Below are 24,728 nucleotides of genomic sequence, written 5' to 3'. Positions count from 1 at the left end.
GGTGAGGCCGTGGGCCCCTGGATCCGGGTAAGGCTGGGTCCCGAGTACGGGTGAGGCCGTGAGCCCCTGGATCCGGGTGAGACCACGCGACCAGGGGTCTGAGAGAGGTAACGCGCCCCTGGGTCCGGGTGGCTTCGTGCACCTAGGTCCAGGTGAGGCCACGTGACCCTGGGTCTGAGAGAGGCCACGCACCCCTAGGTCCGGGCGAAACCATATGTCCCTGGATCCGGGTGGGGCCTCGTGCACCTAGGCCCGGGTGGGGCCGCGTGCCCCTGGGTCTGGGGGAGGCCAGGCGTCCCTGGGTCCGGGTGAGACCGTGTGTCCCTGGATCCGGGTGAGGCCTCGTGCGCCTAGGCCCGGGTGAGGCCACGTGCCCCTGGGTCTGGGGAGGCCAGGCGTCCCTGGGTCCGGGGGAGACAGTGTGTCCCTGGATCCGGGTGAGACCTCGTGCACCTAGGCATGGGTGAGGTCACGTGCCCCGGGGTCTGAGAGGCCAAGCGTCCCTGGGTCCGGGTGCGACCATGTGTCCCTGGAGCCGGATGAGGCCTCGTGCACCTAGGCCCGGGTGAGGCCACGTGCCCCTGGGTCTGGGAGAGGCCAAGCGTCCCTGGGTCCGGGTGAGACCACGCGTCCCTGGATCCGGATGAGGCCTCGTGCACCTAGGCCCGGGTGAGCCCAAGTGGCCCTGGGTCTGGGAGAGGCCAAGCGTCCCTGGGTCCGGGTGAGACCATGTGTCCCAGGATCCGGGTGAGGCCTCGTGCACCTAGGCCCGGGTGAGCCCAAGTGGCCCTGGGTCTGGGAGAGGCCAAGCGTCCCTGGATCCGGGTGAGACCATGTGTCCCTGGATCCGGGTGAGGCCTCGTGCACCTAGGCCCGGGTGAGCCCAAGTGGCCCTGGGTCTGGGAGAGGCCAAGCGTCCCTGGGTCCGGGTCAGACCATGTGTCCCAGGATCCGGGTGAGGCCTCGTGCACCTAGGCCCGGGTGAGCCCAAGTGGCCCTGGGTCTGGGAGTGGCCAAGCGTCCCTCGGTCCGGGTGAGACCATGTGTCCCTGGATCCGGGTGAGGCCTCGTGCACCTAGGCCCGGGTGAGCCCAAGTGGCCCTGGGTCTGGGAGAGGCCAAGCGTCCCTGGGTCCGGGTGCGACCATGTGTCCCTGGATCCGGATGAGGCCTCGTGCACCTAGGCCCGGGTGAGCCCAAGTGGCCCTGGGTCTGGGAGAGGCCAAGTGTCCCTGGGTCCGGGTGAGACCATGTGTCCCTGGATCCGGGTGAGGCCTCGTGCACCTAGGCCCGGGTGAGCCCAAGTGGCCCTGGGTCTGGGAGAGGCCAAGCGTCCCTGGGTCCGGGTGCGACCATGTGTCCCTGGATCCGGATGAGGACTCGTGCACCTAGGCCCGGGTGAGCCCAAGTGGCCCTGGGTCTGGGAGAGGCCAAGCGTCCCTCGGTCCGGGTGAGACCATGTGTCCCTGGATCCGGGTGAGGCCTCGTGCACCTAGGCCCGGGTGAGCCCAAGTGGCCCTGGGTCTGGGAGAGGCCAAGTGTCCCTGGGTCCGGGTGAGACCATGTGTCCCTGGATCCGGGTGAGGCCTCGTGCACCTAGGCCCGGGTGAGCCCAAGTGGCCCTGGGTCTGGGAGAGGCCAAGCGTCCCTGGGTCCGGGTGCGACCATGTGTCCCTGGATCCGGATGAGGACTCGTGCACCTAGGCCCGGGTGAGCCCAAGTGGCCCTGGGTCTGGGAGAGGCCAAGCGTCCCTCGGTCCGGGTGAGACCATGTGTCCCTGGATCCGGGTGAGGCCTCGTGCACCTAGGCCCGGGTGAGCCCAAGTGGCCCTGGGTCTGGGAGAGGCCAAGCGTCCCTGGGTCCGGGTGCGACCATGTGTCCCTGGATCCGGATGAGGCCTCGTGCACCTAGGCCCGGGTGAGCCCAAGTGGCCCTGGGTCTGGGAGAGGCCAAGTGTCCCTGGGTCCGGGTGAGACCATGTGTCCCTGGATCCGGGTGAGGCCTCGTGCACCTAGGCCCGGGTGAGCCCAAGTGGCCCTGGGTCTGGGAGAGGCCAAGCATCCCTGGGTCCGGGTGAGACCATGTGTCCCTGGATCCGGGTGAGGCCGCGTGCACCTAGGCCCGGGTGAGCCCAAGTGGCCCTGGGTCTGGGAGAGGCCAAGCGTCCCTGGGTCCGGGTGCGACCATGTGTCCCTGGATCCGGATGAGGCCTCGTGCACCTAGGCCCGGGTGAGCCCAAGTGGCCCTGGGTCTGGGAGAGGCCAAGCGTCCCTGGGTCCGGGTGAGACCATGTGTCCCTGGATCCGGGTGAGGCCTCGTGCACCTAGGCCCGGGTGAGCCCAAGTGGCCCTGGGTCTGGGAGAGGCCAAGCATCCATGGGTCCGGGTGAGACCATGTGTCCCTGGATCCGGGTGAGGCCGCGTGCACCTAGGCCCGGGTGAGCCCAAGTGGCCCTGGGTATGGGAGAGGCCAAGCGTCCCTGGGTCCGGGTGCGACCATGTGTCCCTGGATCTGGGTGAGGCCTCGTACACCTAGGCCCGGGTGAGCCCAAGTGGCCCTGGGTCTGGGAGAGGCCAAGCGTCCCTGGGTACGGGTGAAGCCAGATCCTGGGTCCGGGTGAGGCCGTGCGCCCCTGGATCCATCCGGGTGAGGCTGGGTCCCAGGCCCGGGTGAGACCACGCGCCCCTTGGGTATGGGTGAGGCCACGTGCCCCTTAGTCCGGGTGACGCCGTGCCCCTGGGTTCAGCCGAGACCAAACCAGAGGGAGTCGGACCTCCATTACCACCAATTGTCCACCATCCAGAACTGAGGGGTCAGTGCTGACATGTACACATAAGGAACTACTGGACATTGAAATTGGGTCTCAAAAGAACTGTTGGTCCAGGGGGAAGCTCGCTACAGATTGATTCATTTGCCTGTCAGCATAACTATTATTGCTCGTCTCACATTCAGTTCTTATTAGTATATATCTAGTGACATATGATCTCGCTCATCTAGGGGAAATGATGAACAACATAGACTGAGGAACAAGAACAGAACCAGAAGCAAGGAGGCATCGATTGGACTATCGGGCCTCAGAGAGAGGATAGGGGAGGGTAGGGGGAGGGTGGGGGGGGGGAGAGTTCAACCAAAGGACCTGTATGCATGCATATAAGCCTATCCAACGGTTAAGTTCAACAGGGGATTGGGGCATGCGTGGGGAGAGGGGTGGGATGGGAATGGGGGGATGAGGACAAATATGTGACACCTTAATCAATAAAGAAATTAAAAAAAAAAAAATAAAAAAATAAAAAAAAAATACATAAAAAAAAAAAAAAAAAAAACACACCCATATATTTTTATGTAAGCAAAGAAACAATTATAACTTCCTGTACCTATTAAATTGCATATGCTAGAGCCTTTGCCCCTGTTATCTGCACCCACGTAATAGTTTTAGAGGGTTTTTTTTCCGTTTTGTCTTTTGCAGAGTTTTTATGTGCCTCTAAAGCCAGTTTTTAAAACTTGTGCCTTGTGTGATCTTAGATGCATGCAAGATATATGGAATGATGGAATGTAGCCAGGTGGAAGGTGCTCTTTTCCTTTGGAAAATACAGATTTTTTTTTCCTTTGGCAAACATGGATTTTCATGATGAATAAGGAGAGCTTTTTCACCATGAAGAAAAGCATATTTTTCAAAGAAAAAGATTTAAGTCTGTATCTAATCATAACACTAATTTTAACACTTAAGGAATAATCTAGTCCACTGGAATGAAATATCAGCCTGAGGTACTTTGCTCTGAAAAACCAACTGAAATGAGACGTGCCTTTTTATTTGTTACTCAGATTGCCAAATATGACAAGGTATAATTAGTCCTGACTTCCTGCTCTTGCTCATACACCTGAGGCCCCTCCCTGCTCCAGCCGCAGCTCCACACACCCAGGATCTGAGGGAAAGCAGTAGAGGCAGCTTTCTTGGGAAATGGCTCGCTTTTCTGCAGATTCAAAAGTATGTGCTTGATCCGAATTGTTGGAGGAAGAGGACAGGTGCGATTTAGAGAATTGCCCGTGTGGCTAGAATCAGAGAGGCAGTTGCAAAGCAGCGCTTGCAGAATGTTTGAGACTCTTTGAGAAAATTGATCCAAGGAGCATGTCAGATGTTAAATCCAGGTACGTGTATAGATAGGTATGCGGTGTGGTGATGTGTGTGTGTGTGTATAAAATGTTGCTCAACATTTCTTATGAAGGCATTTGCTATTTAATGGATAGGATAGTTGGTGCATGGTGGGCTCCTGAGTGCTACCTGCTAACAATATAATTCCTGCTGCACCTCACTTTTCATTGTCTGATGAAGAGAGATCCCCCCTCCCTACACACACAGGGGATACTTTCTTTATTATAGCTCCCCTTGAAAAAAACTGACCTCTAAAGGTAGACTTCCAGAAGGAATTCAAAATAAAAAGAGGGAAATGCATTTGGGAAAGGGAGCGGCTTTAACATGAGCTGGCCAGGTTTACAATTTAACTGCGTGCGCTCACGCTCTGTTGTTGGCAGTTGTCTTGGGGTCGCACTGGCCACATTTGATCTAATGAGGCTCCTCATTAGATAAGACTAGGGCCAGAACACTGCGCGTGGAGGCCACTGAGCCCTCCCAGAATATCCATCAGGCTGGAGAGGCGGACGCTGCCCTCCTTGCCTGCAGCAGGTGAGCGTGGCTGGACGGCTGGGGCCTCAACCAGCGCAGTGCTCACTGAGGGCTTCTTTGGAGATGAGGTGAAAGACAGAGGAGCAAAGCCCTTTGACTTACTAAAGTTTCAGCTCTCTCGGAAAGAGAGGTATTCCCCGCATCCTCTATCCTCACTTCATTGTGGTTCCTCCTCCCTACTCTACTCGTGATCAGCTGGCAGCACGATGAAGGCCAGACCTTGAGGGGCTAATACACTAGGGGAAATCGTAGATGAAATATTTTCCTTAATTTCGGGGAAGGATGTTCTTCCACTGCGGAGGGAAAAGGTTGCATTCAGTGTGGTTGCTCCGTCCAATGCAAGGAACTAACCAGCAGGCTTGCTAGGAGTCCGTGTGCGAACCGACTTACGTGGGTTTCTGTCATTCCATAGACTTGACGGTACCAGGAGGACCTGTTGCCCCATGCCCTGCTTTGGTTGTGGTCGTTTGGGGTTTCATAATTCCGAGGTAATGATGGCATTTCAGTGGACAGGTTCTAAAAGCATAGGAGACTGACAGCGGTGTCTAATAAAACATCTCCCGTTTTATCCCCGTTGGAATGTAATCCAAGTCACAACAATGGCTAGTAATTACCTTCCCGAACTGTGGCAACAAAACAGCTGAATGTGCACCTCTGGCTGCTTCATGTGTGCCGTCTCTCACTCTCGGGCTCTCCGTATAAGCCGTGCTTTCCCCCAGCGCTTTGAAGGCTTGGAAACGTTCAATGCACGTTTTCACAACGCAGGTCACTTTGAAGTGTGACTTGTCGGGTCATGCTGGCTTGTTCGTGTGTTTGCATAGAGGATTGGTGAGGATGAACCTATTTTTTTTTTTTTTAACTAACAGGTGTAACTTGAGAATTTGTGAATGAGTGACAGGAGGATTGGGAACCCCCTTTTCCCCTCCTATACTGTGAAATTTACTTTCGTCTACTCATGGGAATGAATCGCATTTGCAGAGAGTGAAAATAGCCACTAAAACCAAAATCACAATTTCAAGTTGCAGTGAAGTATAAGTAGGACAACTATACATCCTGGTATGCCTGGAACAATCCCCATTTGTTCCCGTAATTATTAATGGTAGCCTATTTCACTGTCAGAAATGTCCTGACTTGGACATTTAATATATGGACCATATAATATATGGTTACCCAAAGCATTTTTCCAAAAGGGGAATTAAAAAAAATCAGTAAATTCATGTGCCATGGCAAATGGCAGCTTCTCTTCCCCCCACACCCCAAAAAAATATTTCTTAGAGTTAACAGTCAAGGATAGATGGGATGTTAGCAATCAGCATTTCACATTGATTCCTATCTAAAAAAAAAATTATTTTTAATATACTTTGATTTCAAAGAGGAAGGGAGAGGGAGAGATAGGAACATCAATGATGAGAGAGAATCATGATCGGCTGCCTCCTGCATGCCCACAACCTGGGGATGTGCCCCAGCTAGAATGGAACCGTGACCTCCTGGTTCATTGGTCAATGCTCAACCGCTGAGCCACACTGGCTGGGCATAAGCGAATACTATTTAAACATAGGCCTGGCATATATGTTTCAACTCAGATGCCAGCTCTAGCCAACAGACAAGGGCTGCCCAGAGCACCATCTGAGAAGGGCTCTGAAATCAAATCTGAGGCAAGTGGGAATGAGCACTTTGCACTGGAAGAGGCAGTTGTAAAATGTAGGCCAGGCATTAAATGTTACTGTTGTCGAGTTAGATGGGATGTTAGTGACATAATTCAACCCAGTGTTTCCCACACCGTGTTCCCTGGAACACTAGTCCTTCAACAGGATTCTCACAACATCGGTTCCTCGGTCAAGTAAGATAGAGAATGATGCCTGCCATTGTTCTCTCTTAGAAACTCAGTACAAAGTTCTAAAAAGTTCTGTGGTCAAGACCCATGTTTAATTTTGTTTAACCCAGTGAGTGCTCCATAAACCTAATTGGCCACAGAACCCTTCCTCAATGGTATCTGTCCACTTGCTGCAGGACTACTTTCTTGAGACACTAATGAGATGACACTGGTCTAGCTCATTCCTCAAAATACTCAACGAAGGAAACTCAAGCCTCAAAAGAGAACAACGAGATCACATTCAGCTTTAGCTGGTCTATGCCAGGCAAAACCAGAACCCTGGACTGCCGACTCCCAGTCCTAGATCCTCTCTCCTGCATCACCAATGTGGGAAATATTAAGAGCAATCTAAGAGTTCAACAGCTTCTGGAAACACAAATAGTGTAGACTTCTGTTGCCTGTTTTTCTAGTTGTATTTTAGGGATAGTGATTGAATATCTGCATGCTCATAGTGTCCAAACATAAAGCTACCTCTCATGGTCTATATAAAGCAAGATGAAATTATTTATGAAGTTTAGTTTTATCTAGGCTGCCCCCCCCCCACTTCTCTTTTTAAAAAAATATGTTTTTATCTATTTCAGAGAGAGGAAGGGAGAGGGAGAGAGAATCTTAATCAGTTGCCTCCTGCACGCCCCCTACTGGGGTTTGAGTCTGAAACCCTGGCATGTGCCCTGACTGGGAATCAAACCGTGACAGCCTGGTTCGTGTGTCGATGTTCAACCACCACACCACACTGGTGGCCATGTGTTCCCCCCATTCCTGTTTTATCTTTATTTCTTAGGAGATAAAATGACTGTAGATGAAAGAATTGCTAGACATGAGTCTTGCTTGGAATCAAAATCTATTTTATCATTTCCTGGGCTTTGAATTTCAAAAAGTCTATCTATTTATTGGTCTCTTTTGGACCATGAGGTTAAAGTACATCTGTCATCCACACAGATTTAGCTATTGGTCTTTGGGTTGAGCAGTCATGAAATTATAGCCACAGTAAATTTAGACAAGGACTTAATTTCACTTTGGTCTGCCTATTAATCCACATGGCAGAATACACATGGTGTGCCTTGTGGTTAATATGAACATGTGTAAAAAATTAAGAAATCTTTGGTGACAAGACAAAAGCTGCTCCATGAAAATTAATTGGTGTTTAATTGCGGATGTATGAGACACGATATTTACAGACGGCCTGCCTTTGAGTTCGGCATAAACAAAATTCATCTTGGGCTTAAGTTGCCAGTTGTGCTTTGGTGGTTCTCCAGCCCATGGCAGGGCACTGCCATTCCGTTGGGAGAAAGGAACACCTGGAAAATATAACCATTGCGGAGCCATTGAAGTCTCTGGGTTTGTTTTTTTCCCCCTCCCCTTTATTTTTGTTATAATAACATTAAAGAACTGGTTCCTTCAGTTTTTGTCAAGCATGCACTTCCATGAAACCATGTGGCTGCTTGCGCTCTGGGAGAAGGGGCAGCTGCAGGCTAAATTTGCCATCCCGCACTCACTGACATCCTTTTGAAGATGAATGTGTCTAGGAAGTACACATCGGTGGAGTTATGGAGCAAAAATAGACAGACATCTTTCAATTTCACTTTGTTTCCCCCCAAGCATAAGAGAACTGGCCTATAGCAGAAAGTAAAAAAACTCAACTGTTTTTCAAGGTTTTTATTTTAAAGCACCTCGTTGTTTCTATTAAGTGACTTCTCAGATTTACCATTTCCCTAGCAGAGTTGGAGACTTATCGGCCAAGATTGATTGACGAAGCTTTATAACGTTTATAAGTCGGATTTGTTCATTTTAAAAGCCACATGTTTAAGATGCAGGGCACAGAGAATTTCCACGATACATAGTTGTGGTTCAGAAAAAAAAAATAAAGATACCAAAAGAAGCTGTCAGTCATGAAATCTATATTTCCTTTTAAGTGGTAGAATCAGAATGGATCGTATTAGTCAACGTAAGCCAAGCAATGCCATATGTGATCTTTTAAAACATAAACTATTAGTTTAGTATACTGGACGGTATATAGTATACTTTACCAGTGGATTAGTTAGTCCCTGTCATTGAAGCAGTTGAGTTTATTCTCATAAAAATCAGCATCATTGCCCTATCTCAGAGAACCTGAGTGTCCTGAGCTCCTCCAGATGTACTTCCCGACTCCAGGATACAGTGCTGAGCCCCTGCTGCTAGTTGCCAGGGTCATAGGAGAAGAAAAAGAGGAAGGCCAAGTCAGGGAGGACAGTTTTCTTACTGCTCACGAAGGACATGATTGGTGATTTTCAAAGACAGCCACTTGCTCAGAAGCAGCTGGGGCCCCTGATTATAGTTATCCTTCGCCTTCTTCTGATCCGTAAGTCGATACAGCAACTCGCCCCCAACAGTTGGCCTCAGACCAAGTCAGAGGTTACATTTAACCTCACCTTGAAATGTAGAATGTGAACAATGAAAGACAGGGTGGGGCAAAAGTAGGTTTACAGTGGTGAGTGCGCAAAACACAAGAGTTTATTCTTATATTATTATTTATTAAGTATTGTATTATTTCCATACTAATAATTGTAAACCTACTTTTGCCCCACTCTGTAGTGAACTTTTCTATGTAAAACATTGAATTTCAATCCTACCAAATCCTGCTGGTGCCATAATGTGATCCTTCAATTTTCAATAGCATCTCATCTTTAGGCTAGAAGGTTTGAAAAATCCTGGGGGCGGTGGTGGGGGGCAGGTGGGCGGGAGGCATTATGAATTAAGTATATATTTTAAACAATGTTGATTTCAATATCCCAGCACAGAAATAGAAATGTGCCGTCTTACAGAGCTTTAAATACTATAATTCTTTTTCTCTCTGTGTTAGAATCTTTTGTGAATTCAAGACTCGTGATGTCGATTACATTATTCCCTCTTTAATAAATTGATCTTAACCTAAGTATTTTATCCAAAGCAAACTTAATCTATAAGTATAAAGCAATAACCAACTTTTAAAGAGTTTTTTTAAGCAGTACGTGCTTCCATGTGATGGAGGAACTTCAGTAGATGAAGTGTATTCAGCATCTCCTTGTGTCTGTGATTGAGTTTTCATCTCTCTTTGTCCCCACCGGTAGTCTCATGAAGGAAGAAACCCAATCTAGCTGTCATATGTACCCCCAATCAGTTCCTTGGTTTAGAATTGAAGAGCAATAAGCCCCTTGATGAATAAATAAATGTTTGATTGATTGAATGAATGAATTAGACATTTTATTACCCAATTAATGCAAGATTGTTTTCATAAGCTATTTATGGCCTTAAAGTTTGACAATCAGTCTAACTCTTAATACTTTTGAATGGGGACTTACTGCACACACTAATTTTTTTAAAGTTTCCTTCTCAGCAACCCGTTGTGTGGCAATTATGTCACTAATGAGTAGCTCCACCCGAGATTAGAGGGGAAGAATCGGTAAATGTTGTTAAAACGTGTTTGTCTCCATAGTAAAAAGTTGAGTGGAAAGTGAAGCAACAAGTATTGAGGAAAGTGAAATTTTGAAGATCATCTGGACTGAATTGTCCATATTCTTCTGTTTCATTTCTATAAATAAATTAGAGTTGCCTGTATTGAAAAATATAATGAAAACTCCTTTACAAGGTTGTTGAGAAATAAAGCAAGGCCATCTTTACAAAGTGCATATCCTATGATAGGCATTGAATAAATATTAATTTCTCTTTTCCTTAATTTGAATTTATATCAGTCTTTAAGAACTATCATTGTTCCTAAATTTTGTGTCATCTTCTCATTCTATGAAATTATAATTATATATTTTGACCATTTTATAGTAGCAAATTTGAAGTATAATTGAAGTTGAAATTTATCCAAGGTACAAAATGGAAATGTAGAGAAATAGATTTTGATTTTCCAATATGTTATCCAATGTCCTATCCTCTAGATAAATGGCTTCCAGGTATTACAAATGGAATGTAAAAAAAAAAATGTCTGGGGTGTCTTCAAGTGGAATTTTACCTAAGGAGATTCCCTCTTAGCTATATTACATGCTTGCACATGCTCCCTCTAAACCAAACCCTCTTTTGCATTCTTACCTCATAATAAGTAGAAACAGATTTCTGGATATGGAGGGAAGACACAAGGAGTTTTCTAGAAAGATCAAGTTGAAGATGGCTAATGTGTTTCATTGAAGACATTCCCTCTCACCAGGAAAAGCATTCTGATTAATTAGTGATGTCTGCCACAGGCCAAGGAGAGGGGATATTACCTGTGCCATGCATTTACCAAACCTGTGCTTAGTCCTATTTTGTGTGCTTTTACATTTCAGCTTGCCACGCCAGTATTGCTTTTTCTAAGTTGCACTAGCAACAAGAATTGAGGAAAAATTCAGGAGGTCAGAATGTAATCAGCAGATCTGACTTTTTTATGTCTTCTTTCAAAAATATTAAGTATTTTGAGGCCTTTGCCAGAAAGCCAATTGAATAATGACCTTTAAGAGATTTTTAAAAAACAAACATGATTGTAGCACATGTCATCCATCTACTTTGTGGTGTCAAAACTTCAAAATTCTAGGATTCTCTTAGATAAGAAGGTGATTTGGTTTTGATCTGCTACATATACAGTGGACAAGGCTGATTTTTCTCTTCTGATATGTGCATTAAATTGATTAGAGTTTCATTTTATGCTTTTTAAGTGCAGTTCATTTTGAGTATGTGAGAGTAGATAAACTTCTCTCCAAATATATCTTAAGGCAGAAACTATGATAGCTATTATTAAACTGTTTATTCAGTCCTTTGTTTGTAAGCTTATTCTTCTTTGATTTGTTCAATGTTTTAATACTACTAGGTTTTGAGTTAATTTTTTGTATGGCGACAGATCTTGAAAATAGCATGCTAAGCAAAATAAGTCAGATAGAAAAAGTCAAGAACCATATGATTTCATTCCTATGTGGGATAGAAAACTGCAAGCAACAGATGAACGAACAAACAAAAACTCATAAATACAGAAAACAGTATGGTGGCCCTGACCAGTTTGGCTCAGTGGATAGAGTGTCGGCCTGCGGACTGAAGGGTCCCAGGTTCGATTCCAGTCAGGGGCATGTACCTTGGGTGCGGGCACATCCCCAGTAGAGGGTGTGCAGGAGGCAGCTGATCGATGTTTCTCTCTCATCAGTGTTTCTAACTCTCTATCCCTCTCCCTTCCTCTCTGTAAAAAATCAATAAAATATATTTTAAAAAAAGAAAAAAAAGAAAAAAAGAAAACAGTATGGTGGTTACCAGAGGGGAAGGGAGGTAGGGGAGAGGTAGTGAAAGGTAAAGGGAGTCAAATATATGGTATCAGAAGATTTGACTTTGGGTAGTGAACACAATGCAATATACAGATGATGTACCATAGAATTGTACAGTTGAAACCTATAAAATTTAACCAATCAGTCTAAATTTTTTTATTGTGATGAGAAACATAAAACATACAATTTTCCATCTTTTTTTCAATTATAGTTCACATTCAATATTTATTAGTTTCAGATGTACAACATAGTGGTTAGACAATCATATACTTAAAATTTTAAATGTAGGCTTTATTATTATTCAGGTATGGTGAGGCCAGTATATCATGAGATGATTACCATTGGAAGATTGTTACGGTTCCCATGAGTAGGAAGCATACTATACTGGTGAGAGTGGGGTTGGGGGTAAGGGTGAAGGGAAAGGTGGGGGTGGGAGTGGGGGCACATAAGGAAGCTTCAGAGTTGGTCAGGAGGCAGAGGAAGCAAACTGAAACATGGGCAAGAGCCTTTATTGCGGTTTCCATGAGAAGGAATGGATGAAAGCAATGTAGCCAGATTTAGGGTTGGCCAGTGTGAATAATTTCAGCGGGCTCTGGAGCATAGAAGTTGTCTCTAGTTGCTACCTGTCTCTGGGGTGACTAGGACAGGGGGTTCATGGCCCTGAGTTTGAGAGCCCATAGAGGAGGTGGTGGTGATGTGGCTCTGGACTGGTTAGTATTCACTTGAAAGGAGTGCTTGAAGGAGAGACATTTACTATAGCTAAGAACTGGCCATTCCTGGGAAGGGCCCTTTTGCTAGGCCATTACTAGCTCCAATGTGCAAATGGTTCCAATCGTAAACTAAACACACATTTATCTAAATATTGGCTGGGAACCATGCTTCCCTTTTTGTTGCTAAAGGGAGTCTACCATCTAAATATTTGAGGGGTGTTTTCTTCTCCTCCCCTTGAGTCACACCCTGTCTTCCTAAGTTTAACAACATGGAACTGATCACTTGACAGGTACTTACATCAGTAATAGCTTGACTTTCCCTGACAGTGTCAAAGCAATATAATGACTCATGTTAATTATTAGGCTTACCACCTGATTTGGACAAATTTATAGTCTTTTATGTGCACTATATCTTCTATGGGTTACAATCTGAGATGCTTTTTAAATTTTATTCACAGAGTTGGAGAATAAAAAGCATGAGTGTTTAAAAAACAAAACACAGGTCACTCAAGAAGTTTGTAAGCACCAACCATTTCACCCTAAGCAAGTGCTAAAGGCATAATGAACCATTTCAGGAAACTAAATATATGTGTTAGACTGTTGCAGAAAGTGCATTTGTTGCCTTAATCTTTTCTGCCAGTATTAAAATATATTTCAAGTATTTTATTGTGCTTACTGATTATTTTCTTCAGCCTTACACTTACATTATTGCTCAGATTACAATTGATCTTAATTCATTTTTTAAACTACAGTTTCCATGGGATAAATATGCTAGCAAAGCATCTGGCAACTACACATGGGATATTAGTAGATGCTAAATGAGAAAGAATATCAGGGTCAAATAAGTAAATGCTAGATTAGACAATGTTAAACAAATTCTATTCTGCAGGATTTCTCAGGGCCTTTCATAAGAAAATGTGAATTGCAAACATCAATTCACATTGATGGACTGATATATAATATGTAGCATCTTCCAAATCTAGTAGGCCACAGATCCTTCACTATTTGTTTTTTCATAGAAAGCATATTCTAAAGGAATGAGTGGCAGAAAGTATTTAAAAAGCATCAACTACATGCAATACACTGTGGATCAATTTAAAAAAGTTTTAAAAATGCATTTTTCTGCAATATGAGTCAATTTTTTAGATGGGAAAATAAGGCATAAATGCAATAGACTTCATATAATGGTGTGAAGAAACAACACAAAAAATATTCTGAAGTGCTATATCATCAATTGTCAAATGAATAATGCTAATTTTTTTAGTAGAGAGGTGGGATGAACAAACAGAACACAATTTTCCATACACCTATGTGCAAGGGACCAGAGGTACAAAACACATAAAATACGGTTGCTATGTTAAAGAAGTGAATAACCTAGATGGAGAGCCAGGACTCTGTGAAGCAAGGTAGTGTGATCCAAACATAATAGACCAGAGCGTCTTAACCTTTGCATGCACATGCATTACCAGGGGGACCAGCACTGAGTCAGTAGATTTGGGGTGAGACTAAAGATTCTGCATCCTTAACAAGCTCCTAAACGATGCTGATGCTGCTGGTCCAAGGATCACACTTTGAGGAGCAAGAAGTTAGGGCAGGAGTTGGCCAACTATTTCTATAAAGTCCACATAGGAAATATTTTAGGATTTGTGAGCCATACAGTCTTTTGCAACTACTCAACTTTGTCATCCTAAAGCAAAAGCAGCCATAGACAGTAGGTAAATGAATGAGCACGGTTGTGTTCCCAAAAAATTTATAGATCACGAAATTTGAACTTTATATAATCCTTTAAAAATATTATACTTTAAAAAAAATTCCATTAAAACATATAAAAACCATTTCTTAGCTCAGGGGAAATAGAGAAAAAGCAGTGGGCCTGCAGCAGGCTATACATTTGCTGAACTGTGAGTTAGAGGTCAAGATAGACGCTCCTGTGGAGAGTCGGTAGAGGTTTCCCTATGAAGCACATCTAACCAAAGCAACTAATCTTTTATTTTAATATATATTGTTATTTATTTCAGAGAGAAGGGAGAGATAGAAACATCAATGATGAGAGAGAATCATTGATCCTCTGCCTCCTGCACGCCCCCCTCTCCCCCTACTGGGGATCGAGCCCATAACCCAGGCATTTGCTGTGTCTAGGAATCAAACCATGACCTCCTGGTATATAGGTCGATGCTCAAATCTTTCTCTTTTTTAAACCTTTATTACATGTGTTCATGCTTCTTTTTTTCTCTAATGGTTTATGGATTTTATATGAAAGATAAAAAAAAAAAATTCTGCCGAAACCGGTTTGGCTCAGTGGATAGAGCGTCGGCCTGCGGACTGAAGGGTCCCGGGTTCGATTCCGGTCAAGGGCACGTGCCTTGGTTGCGGGCGCATCCCCGGTGGGGGGTGTGCAGGAGGCAGCGGATTGATGTTGCTAACTCTCTATCCCTCTCTCTTCCTCTCTGTAAAAAATCAATAAAATATATATTAAAAAATATATATATAAAAAAAATTCTAACTGGCAGTACAAACACCTCAACTAGTTTCAGAGTTTACCAGATATTCTTTCTGTTTCCTGTAGTATGTAATGCAACGCCTTCCACATAGAAGATGCCAAGCAAGAAGGTGTTTGATTGCACTTAATCTGTCAAAGGAGCCTTTCACGTGGCTGTAAGGAGGAGGAGCTCCTGGGAGGGATTTATGTAGAGTGTAAGGAGAGAATTCCAAGAAGGGGAACGTGGGCAAGTAATACATGAGGGCCGTGTCAGGGACAATAAATCCATGCAAATATTTGACAGAAACAGCGGATTAGTATAGGAAAACGATAGAAAATAAAATCAGGGCCAAGTTATATGGAATGCCTCAACACAGATCTGAAGTTTAGGGGATGATGTATGTAGGGAACAGTTTCAAGAACTTTAATCTGCTACGGGATATAGAAAAGATCCATAACTTACTGGAGATGAAGAGATCAATGAAAAGATTTAAGATTAATTAAAATGTAAGCCATAGTTCTCATGGGTGAAGACCTGGACTATGACCCTGGAAGGAGAACAGAGAAGAACCAACTGAATGATGGCTCCAGGCTGGAATGCTCTCCAAGACTTTAGAAAACAAAGGAAACCACAAAATACCCCGGAAGCAAGAAATACTGCTCTTCTCAATTGCCTCAAAAGTAACCTGCATGCATTGTATAGGCTGCTCCATTGACTGGGTTTTAGTGTGTGTGTGTGTGTGTGTGTGTGTGTGTGTGTGTGTGTGTGTGTGTGTGTGTGTTTAAGGTATCTTAATTCCCCAAATCATATATGTTTTGTGAGTATCCCATATTTATTTTTAATACAGTTTCTGGAGATAATACTGGAGCATTGACAATCTGGAGCGTTAGCAAACAGATTTGCTTTATTAACATTTTCAGATTAAATATGAATAGACACATACCTATTTTATGCTATATAAATACAGAAAAAAGGCCTTCCATGCCATATTTTTACAAAAAGGATACCAAGGCCAAAGAATTTTCTAGAAGATTAGACTCAGAGGAAATCTCCAAGTGCTAATTAAGAGCTCAATGGACAATACAGTCCCAGCGACTTCAATCCTTTCCATTGTAAGTGGCACATTCCTACATATTTCTTTAAAAATAAATCACATTCGGCGGGAGGTGGCGGGGAGGAGGTTGGGGCAGCTTCATAGTTTTTATAAAACTCCTGTGGAGAGTTTGAGGTGCTGGGGGAATAAAGGAAAGAGTGTGAGAGAGAACTTGTGTTAAAATAGTCTGGCAGCTTGCAGCCTCCCACATCAAGGTCCTAGTTGTTTGGGGATGGAAAAGTGCTGACCAGCAAAAATGAATTACAACTGCTCCATTTCTCTAGTTGTGGAAGCCAAGCGGTCTGCTAGAAACGTTTGTAAATATCAGAAATGTGGAAGACATTAAATCTGTTATTGCTCAGTTGATCAGAAGTCTTAGGGTCAATGAAAATATTGCTGCCTCTGATATTTTTAACGCGATGATTAGTTTCCCTTGGTACAATAGATATTTTGAGCATAACGTTTGTATTACTTTCATATTTTTCTTTAGATAAGAATAATAGATAAAATTGGAATAAATCTAAAAATCATTTATTATAAAACATTTTATAAGACACTCTGAAATTCTGTTCCTTTTCTTCTGCACTGGAATGGTCTCACAAAGTTGGACAATGTCGCTTATTTCCAGGTTGATAAAACATACAGAATGCTTTACAAACAAAAGCTGTGGGAATTGTCTAGTCATTCATCTCATGGTCTAAAATGTAGAGTTCCCATCAGTAATGTGGACACAGCTCTTTTTTTTAATTTAAATTCTTTATTGTTTGTGTATGACCCACATCCCGCATGGTTCAGGGTTCGGGCACTGGAAGAAGGGCTGTGCACAAATGAAAGTGATAAGACAAGAAATAATAATTTGGAAATTGGGGGGGCCAGGCGGGAGCCCAGCGCAAGAGGGAGGACTCCACTTGTACTCTGGCTTTGCCATCCTTTTATTCAGTTTGGGATACACCTATAGCCCTTAGGCAGGCAATTTCCAGTAACAGACTATCTTATCAGTAAGGATTTACATGACTATTTGGTTGGGAAGTTGCTTCAGCTACCATTGTCTCGACTAAACAGTGGGTACATAGCTCTGACCTTTGCTAGGACTCAAGGATCACCAGCATTCCGGGATCCTTGTCCACACCTCTCTGCTAGTGAAGACAATAGGCGGCTTCCCACAATTGTTTAAAGTATTGCATGAGTCTTCTTTTTCCCCCATTGACCTCTCCCTGGCTGCCCCCAACCCCCAGCACATGTCCTCACCCCACTAGTGTGTCCATTCATTACGCTCATATGCATGCATACAGGTCCTTTGGTTGATCTCTTTCCCCCTCACCCCCTGCCTTCCCTCATTGGTTGGACAGTCTGTTCGGTGCTTCTATGTCTCTGGTTCTATTTTTGTTCATCAGTTTATGTCCATTATATTTCACAAATGAGTGAGATTATGTGATATTTATCTTTCTCTGACTGGCTTATTTCACTTAGCATAATGCTCTCAGGTTCCATCCATGCTGTTGCAAATGGTAAGAATTTCTTCTTTTTTTACAGCAGCGTAGTATTCCATTGTGTAGATATACCACAGTTTTCTAATCCACTCATGTGCTGATGGGCACTTAGGCTGTTTTCAAATCTTAGCTATTGTAAATTGTGCTGCTATGAACATAGGGGTGCATATATCCTTTCTGATGGGTGTTTCTGTTTTCTTGGGATATATTCCTAGAAGTGGGATCACTGGGTCTTTTTTGATCAAACAAGCATCTGATTATAGAGCATCCAGCCTTCCACTTCTGCTTTATTATTTTAACCACCACCATTTCCTTTCTTTCTCTCCTGTCCTTTGGCCTCCGTTTGGCCTGCAGATGGTTCTGTGAGGGGAAGGAGCTGCACAACACTCCTGACATTCAGATCCACTGTGAGGGTGGGGACCTGCATACCCTGGTCATCGCAGAAGCCTTTGAGGAAGACACGGGTCGCTACACCTGTCTGGCTACGAACCCCAGCGGCTCAGACACAACATCCGCCGAGGTGTTCATTGAAGGTGAGGAGGTGTGCTGCAGCGGTCAGCGGTGTGAATGGTCTAACAGCTTCAGCATCACAGGGCTTCATTGTAAATACGCTTCCCCAGTGCAAACAGCACAATGGTGCTGTGATGCAGAACTCGTTTCTCCCGAAAACTGTGTAACTAAACCGAACAGTTACAACACCTGGGCATGCAGCAACCGCGTCTAACGTCAACATGTGTTCCTTTTCATTTGAAACATTTCAGCTACATTCATTTATTTAAAATGTAAAGTACCCAGTTCACTTTTGCTTTCTCTAGGGAAAAAAGAATGGAAACATATTGAAATACTGTATCTGCCAACCAAAGTTAAACTCTAAATTATTTAGGAAATCATGAGAATAAGGGAATATTTTTAAGTATTCTCATTTGTATTAAATTCTAGAATTTTCCCTCTTTTAAGATTCTGCTATTCCTGCTAAGTAAGACTTAAAGATGGGGCAGGCAGAAAATAGAATATTTCTATTTCTATCAATTCGCTTTGGACAAGACTCAGCCTGTAGGGAACTAGAAAACTTGGTATCAGAGTATATATAGTTTTACATTATCCTTGCATTGTGATCAATGCCAATAATTTAAGTTGGAAGTGTTTTAAGCACCGCAGTGTTATATCATCTCCAAATCCATAAATCAATATGCATATTATTAATTGGCTGCTTTTCAAATACTAATTAAAATACAGAAAGAAAGTTAAAATTCCTGAGGTCTCCAGCACATTAATCTTCATCTTTTAACTCCTTTTCAATGTCTAATACAGCCACATTTCTTCATTAAAGTAGAAGAAAGCAGGATGTGAGCTCCTTCAAGAACTGACAGTTTGGTTTTAGAAGTAACTGTTATCACTCATAAAAGTGCGCACCTTGACTTCTGCTAAAAGCTTCCTCTGCATTATCTTTGAAAGCAAACATCTGTGAGTTCCTCGGAGGACCTTTCCCTGTTAATAAAAGCAAACATTCTGTTTCAAGTAGTAACTAATGCTTACATGGGACTTATAAATGCACACATAATACACATACGTAACCATTTAAACGTCACTGAAAGCCTATGAGGTTCTATTAGTAGTCCCTTTTTACAAATGAGTAAACTGAGATCCAGAGAGGTTAGAGGGACTCATTCAAAGTTACACAAGCATGTAAACCCAGGCAGTCTCTCCCCAGGGCCCATATTCTTAACCACTGTGTCATACATACATCAAAGTGCTAAAGTAAGAGAAAAAGAATGACAAAGGTTTTTAACATTTAATAGGTTAGCAATAAGTATTAGTGTTGGGCAGACAGTGTAGCAAACTCCTTGAACTATTTTAGAATGTAAGAAAAGGAACTTAAAGCTTCCATTAAAAACCTGTTTGTTAAGGATGATCAGGTTCGTCACCCAAATCCAAGTTCAGGTAGAGCACCTTAAAATTAAACACTGTTTGCTTTCAGCACTGGTAGGACTGGGGTGAATTTTAGTGTGTACTGCTTCTATGCTACAGATGCTCAATGAATTCACATCAGTTTAAGTTATAGCCTATGGACTCAATTCAGCCTGCACTTTTTAAGGCCCTATTGTGTGTGTGAGACAGTGCAGGTAAAATATGATTAAGACACAGTTCTTGATATCTAACAGCAGAGATGGACATATTTTAAAAAGAATATAAAATGATAAATGATATTGTAATAAGTAATATAATAGAAATATATGAAGTATTATATGGTTACAAATGAATTTTAAAAATTAACTGCAGTATCTATAAGATACACTCACTTTCTATATGAAAAAAAGGAAAAATGTCTCTATCTGTGAAACTGGTTTCAGTGTCTAACTCTGATAGACCCAAAACATCCACAGCACAGACTTGACTTTAATTAAATGTGGTTTTCCATGTAGAAGCTCCTGAACCACCAGTCCTCTTCCGCCTTTGAAATCACCTGCAAGAGCTACTCAGTGTGGGGAAATGCACCCCTAGTTCTATGTGCATGTATGTTTCATGGCCTGGACTTCAGCAAAGACAGTGGATTATTTTGGCCAATGCACAGTTTCCCACATGATAACACTGAACTCACTTAGCCAACCCGCCATTAGGAGTCTGTGACTTCAGATAGACTGTGTGTGAAGAGGGGGATAAGGAAGCTGGACAGAGTTAGAATAAAGAGCTATTAAGATTCAGTCTCCTATGCCTAATATAAAAAACTAGCTCACTGGCCTTGTAAAATATGGATAATAATTTTAAAAAATACCCGAGAGATTTCAGTATACTTTTATCCCTGAGAACAAGAACTTTAGATAAATCCTTAGGCTATTATGACTGAAAGTAAGAAATCTTCCTATTTTACTTAGCCAGCACTAAATTAGACGCAGCCATCTCTCCACTGAATTGTTTCCTAAAGCATGTCATTAATAGGTCAGCATGTAGTCACCAAGGGTCTATCAGAGTGTAGGAAGTTTTCTGTAGAATTTAGAAATCCAAACAAAGCCTTTCCTAAAAGTTTAACAACCTGCTGGTTGGAAACCGTCTAAATTTCACTGTCTTATGGGGCAAGTTTTAGAGCGATACAAAAGAAATTATAGCTTAAGAACTAGCTACTGTTTAATTTCGTGTTAGCTAGGAACCAGCACTTCATTTTTATATGAAAAATTACCTCCATTTTCTGGTTGAGGAAATTGAAGCTTATAGAGCAGGGGTCCTCAAACTTTTTAAACAGGGGGCCAGTTCACTGTCCCTCAGACCGTTGGAGGGCCGGACTATAGTTTAAAAAAAAACAACTATGAACAAATTCCTATGCACACTGCACATATCTTATTTTGAAGTAAAAAAACAAAACGGCAAAAATACCCGGCGGGCCGGATAAATGTCCTTGGCGGGCCGCATGTGGCCCGCGGGCCGTAGTTTGAGGACGCCTGTTATAGAGGCTAAGTAGTGCCAAGATCACATACAACACACATGCACACATGTGCACACATGTGCACAGGCGCTCACCCCCCCCCCCCCCCACACACACACGCACACATAGCATTCCAGAATTCACAACCAGGCAGTCTGACCCCTGAATCTGCCCTCTTCACCACTCACTCCAGAACAAAATGTAGATGAACTCATTATTGAGGCTGCTGTAATCACCTCAAGCCATTCAGGGCACATGTGGAGCACTGTGTGGAGAATTTACTGAGGAATTACCGTAGGCAGGAAGTGATGTAGACACAGCGGGCACGCAGGCGCATAGGATGGGCCTGTGCTCTGACTTCCCTGACGCTCCCGAAGAGGAGGGAGAATAGAGCAGTGCACTCATCAGCCATCCCAACACCAGCCAGTGCTGGGAAGAAAGTAAAGGTGGCTGCTGGGGTCCGGGGATCAGGAAGGCCTCTCTGAAGAGATGACATTTGATCTACGACCTGGACCCCGAGAGGAAACCCACGGGAAGACGGGGAAAGTGCTCCACACAGCGGGCTCAAACACAAGGCCCTGAGAGGGGAGGACCAGATGTGTCCGAGGAGCAGAGGAAGTCCGGGGTGGCTGGAGCATCAGAGAGAAGAGACAGCTGGGAGGGTGGGGCAGGGGCCAGTTCATGTGAGACGTAGGGCCTTGTGGTCACTGTTAGCAGTGCGGCCTTGATTCTCAATAACATCACAAATCATGGAGGGTTTAAACTGGAAAGTCACATTAGCTGATTTATACAGGGTGGGACAAAAGCAGGCTTACACTTGTGAGAACACAAAACCGTTTATTCTTGCATTTTTATTAGTTACTGTATTGTTGCCATAGGAACAACTGTAAACCTACTTTGGCCACACCCTATATTTTTTAAAATTATTGCTTTAGCTTATAATGGGAGACCACTTAGAAGCCCGTTGCAGCAGCACAGAGGAGAAACGAGGGACTTCAGGAGGAGATGGTGTAACAGGAGGTGGGGGGAGAGTCAGAATTGGGTTAAGAATTCAGAGGTAGGCTCCAAAAGCTGAGCACACGGTGGACTGGATGAGGGGCTGAGGGGATGAAAGGAACCAGGCGGCTCCACCGCTTTCAGCTTTACCAGGTGTGTGGACCATGCTGCCAACCTCTGAAAAGGGGGGGGGGGGGGGGGGGCGGGGGGGGCTGAGGAGGAGCAGGGTTAGGGGACAGCGAAGGGCGTGGGCTGTTGTGAACATGCTAAGTTTGAAATTCCTACTTAGGTAGGCAAGTGGGTGTGTCATGTCAGTAATTGGACACACGCCTACAGTCTAGCCCACAGGGCTGAGTAAAACATCTGGAAGCATCAGGACGTCAATAGTAACGAAGGCTCTGGGACTGGACATACCTGCCAGGTAGAAAGGGAGGGAGAGACAGAAAGGGAACCAGGTCGGAGCCTGGATAATCCTTCCTGGGTGTGCAAGTTCCCAGAGGGGAGATGCCAGGGAAGGAGAGGAGCCAGGCAGAGTGTGTGCAGGAGGCAGGAGGGGCGGTGCAGGAAGGAGGGTGATGCCAGCTCTGTCCATTCCTGCTGAGGGTCCACTCAGATGAGGGCAGGAGGAAACCGCAGGGTTTGGCAGCTGTGGATGTTTAACAGGAGGGATTTGGGCAACCTGGACAGGACCAACCATCCAATGCAGTGAGTTGAGAAAAGCTTGCAAAATATGGAAAGAGAAGCAACAAATAATAGATTGTGTTGAGGACGTTTTGTTCAAACGCGAGCAGATTCGAAAAGTGTGCGATCAAAAAAGATTTTTAATTGAGGTGTAATTGACAGATAATAATAGTTTCAGGTGTACAATATGATTCGTTATCTGTATATATTATGAAGTGATCACCAGCATGAGTCTATTTAAAGCCCATACATCTATTACTATACATAGCTATAGTTTTTTCTTCTTGTGATTAGGATTTTTAAGATCTACTTTTGAATATATAATGCAGTATTATTAACTATAGTTGTCATGCCAGACATTGCATATCCAAGACTTAATCTTATAACTGGAAGTTTGTACCTTTTGACTCCCTTCAACCATTTCATCACCCCTCTAACCTCCCACCTCTGGCAGCCACCATTTTGTTCTCTGTATCTATGACTTTGGGTGTGTGCTTTTTTTGTTTTTAAGATTCCACCTATAAGTGCATCTTATGGTGTTTGCCTTTCTCTGTCTGATTTATTTCACTTAGCATAAAGCCTTCAAAGTTCATCCATTTGGTTGCAAATTTCAGGATTTCCTTCTTTTTATAGATACATAATATTACAGAGAGAGAGAGAGAGAGAGAGAGAGAGAGAGAGAGAGAGAGAGAGAGTGTGTGTGTGTGTGTGTGTGTGTGTGTGTGTGTGTGTGTCTATCTCACATTTTCTTATTGATCCATCCATTGATGGAAGCTTAGGTTGTTTCCATATCATGGCTATTGTAAATAAGGCTGCAATGAGCATGAGGGTGCAGATATCTTTTTGAGTTGTTTTTGTTTCCTTTGGATAAATACCCAGATGTGGAATAGTTGGATAAGAAAGATGGATTTTTGCAGTTAGTTTGTTTGTTTTCATACCAGAATTAATAGTTTGTTTATATGCTAATCAAAATAATCCAAGAGAAAAAAACACACAATGTGGATTTTGTAGAATGGAGGGAGAATAAGATAGAGCAAAGTCTTTGCAAAGGAGAAAGGAAACTGAAACTGGCCTGTATGGGTGCTGGATGGTGAGCAAAGGACTCTCAAGGACTAGATAGCAACGAGATAATCTCAAGAATTTCATGATGTAAGTAGGAAAGGGAAACACAAAATAAATACAGACATGTCAAGTTTCCGCCACCCACCCCTCCTGATTGCAAAAGGGATTACACAGGTCATTATAGATTTAGGAGCACCAAACAGGACAGGATGGTGGCTCTGAAATGTGGCATGAAGGAATGTAGATTAAACTGGACCTTGTGGATAAGGAGTTGGGTCTGATAGAGAGGAGAGCAGGGCACCTTTAAAAAGGTAGGGCGTGGCCAAGTGCCCATCAGTAGACGAATGGATAAAAAAACTGTGGTACTTTATAGTGGAAAACTACTCTGCCATAAAAAGGAGGAAAAAGTTAGCCTTTGTGACACCTTGGGTGGACCTGGAGAGTATTATGCTAAGGGAAATAGGCCAGTCAGAGAAAAACGAGTGCCATATGGTTTCACTCATAAGTGGAATTTAATGAACAACCTGAACTACCAAGCAAAATAGAGACAGACTCATAGATAGAAAGCAGGCAGACAGCTCAGGTGGGGGCAGGGGGAGTCTGCGAGGGGGGAGGGGGAATTGAGCAAAAAATTTTTTTAAAAAAAAGGACTCATAGACATGGGCAACAGTATGGTGATTGTGGGGGACGGGGATAGAGGTGAAAGAGGGCATAGAGGGGATAAATAGTGATGGGCAAAATACAATAAGATAAATTTTAAAAAGGTAGGGAGAGGGTAGTAATATTCAAGCTTGGTGCATACTGACAGATTCTAGTTGATACTTTTTTCTAAGTTCTCAATTTTTTTTGAATGATCAAATAAAACATATGCCCCTTTTAAGTGACATTTTGTCGCATCCTAAGACGTTATATGAGTGACTGCTCCTGTTGATCCCAGCAAGAAAAAGCCTTGTTGAACCTAAGGATTCTTCTGCTGGCTTTTGGAAACGTGTTCAGAG

General features: G+C 43.8%; 1 protein-coding gene across 3 annotated transcripts in view; it reads left to right on the top strand.

Moving 5' to 3' along the window:
* The window catches only part of PALLD (palladin, cytoskeletal associated protein), a 406,101-nt gene that overhangs the window by 152,497 nt on the left and 228,876 nt on the right, over positions 1-24,728 (top strand). For all 3 annotated transcript variants that reach the window (XM_028152632.2, XM_054717655.1, XM_054717654.1), the window contains exon 2: positions 17,928-18,106. In XM_028152632.2, coding sequence (XP_028008433.2) covers positions 17,928-18,106 — 179 coding nt within the window. The remainder of the gene's footprint in view (positions 1-17,927; positions 18,107-24,728) is intronic.

The sequence above is a fragment of the Eptesicus fuscus genome, chromosome 6, assembly GCF_027574615.1.
Source record: "Eptesicus fuscus isolate TK198812 chromosome 6, DD_ASM_mEF_20220401, whole genome shotgun sequence".
NCBI lineage: Eukaryota > Metazoa > Chordata > Mammalia > Chiroptera > Vespertilionidae > Eptesicus > Eptesicus fuscus.
The sequence above is the reverse complement of the archived record's forward strand: the minus strand, read 5'-3'. Positions and strand labels throughout refer to the sequence as shown.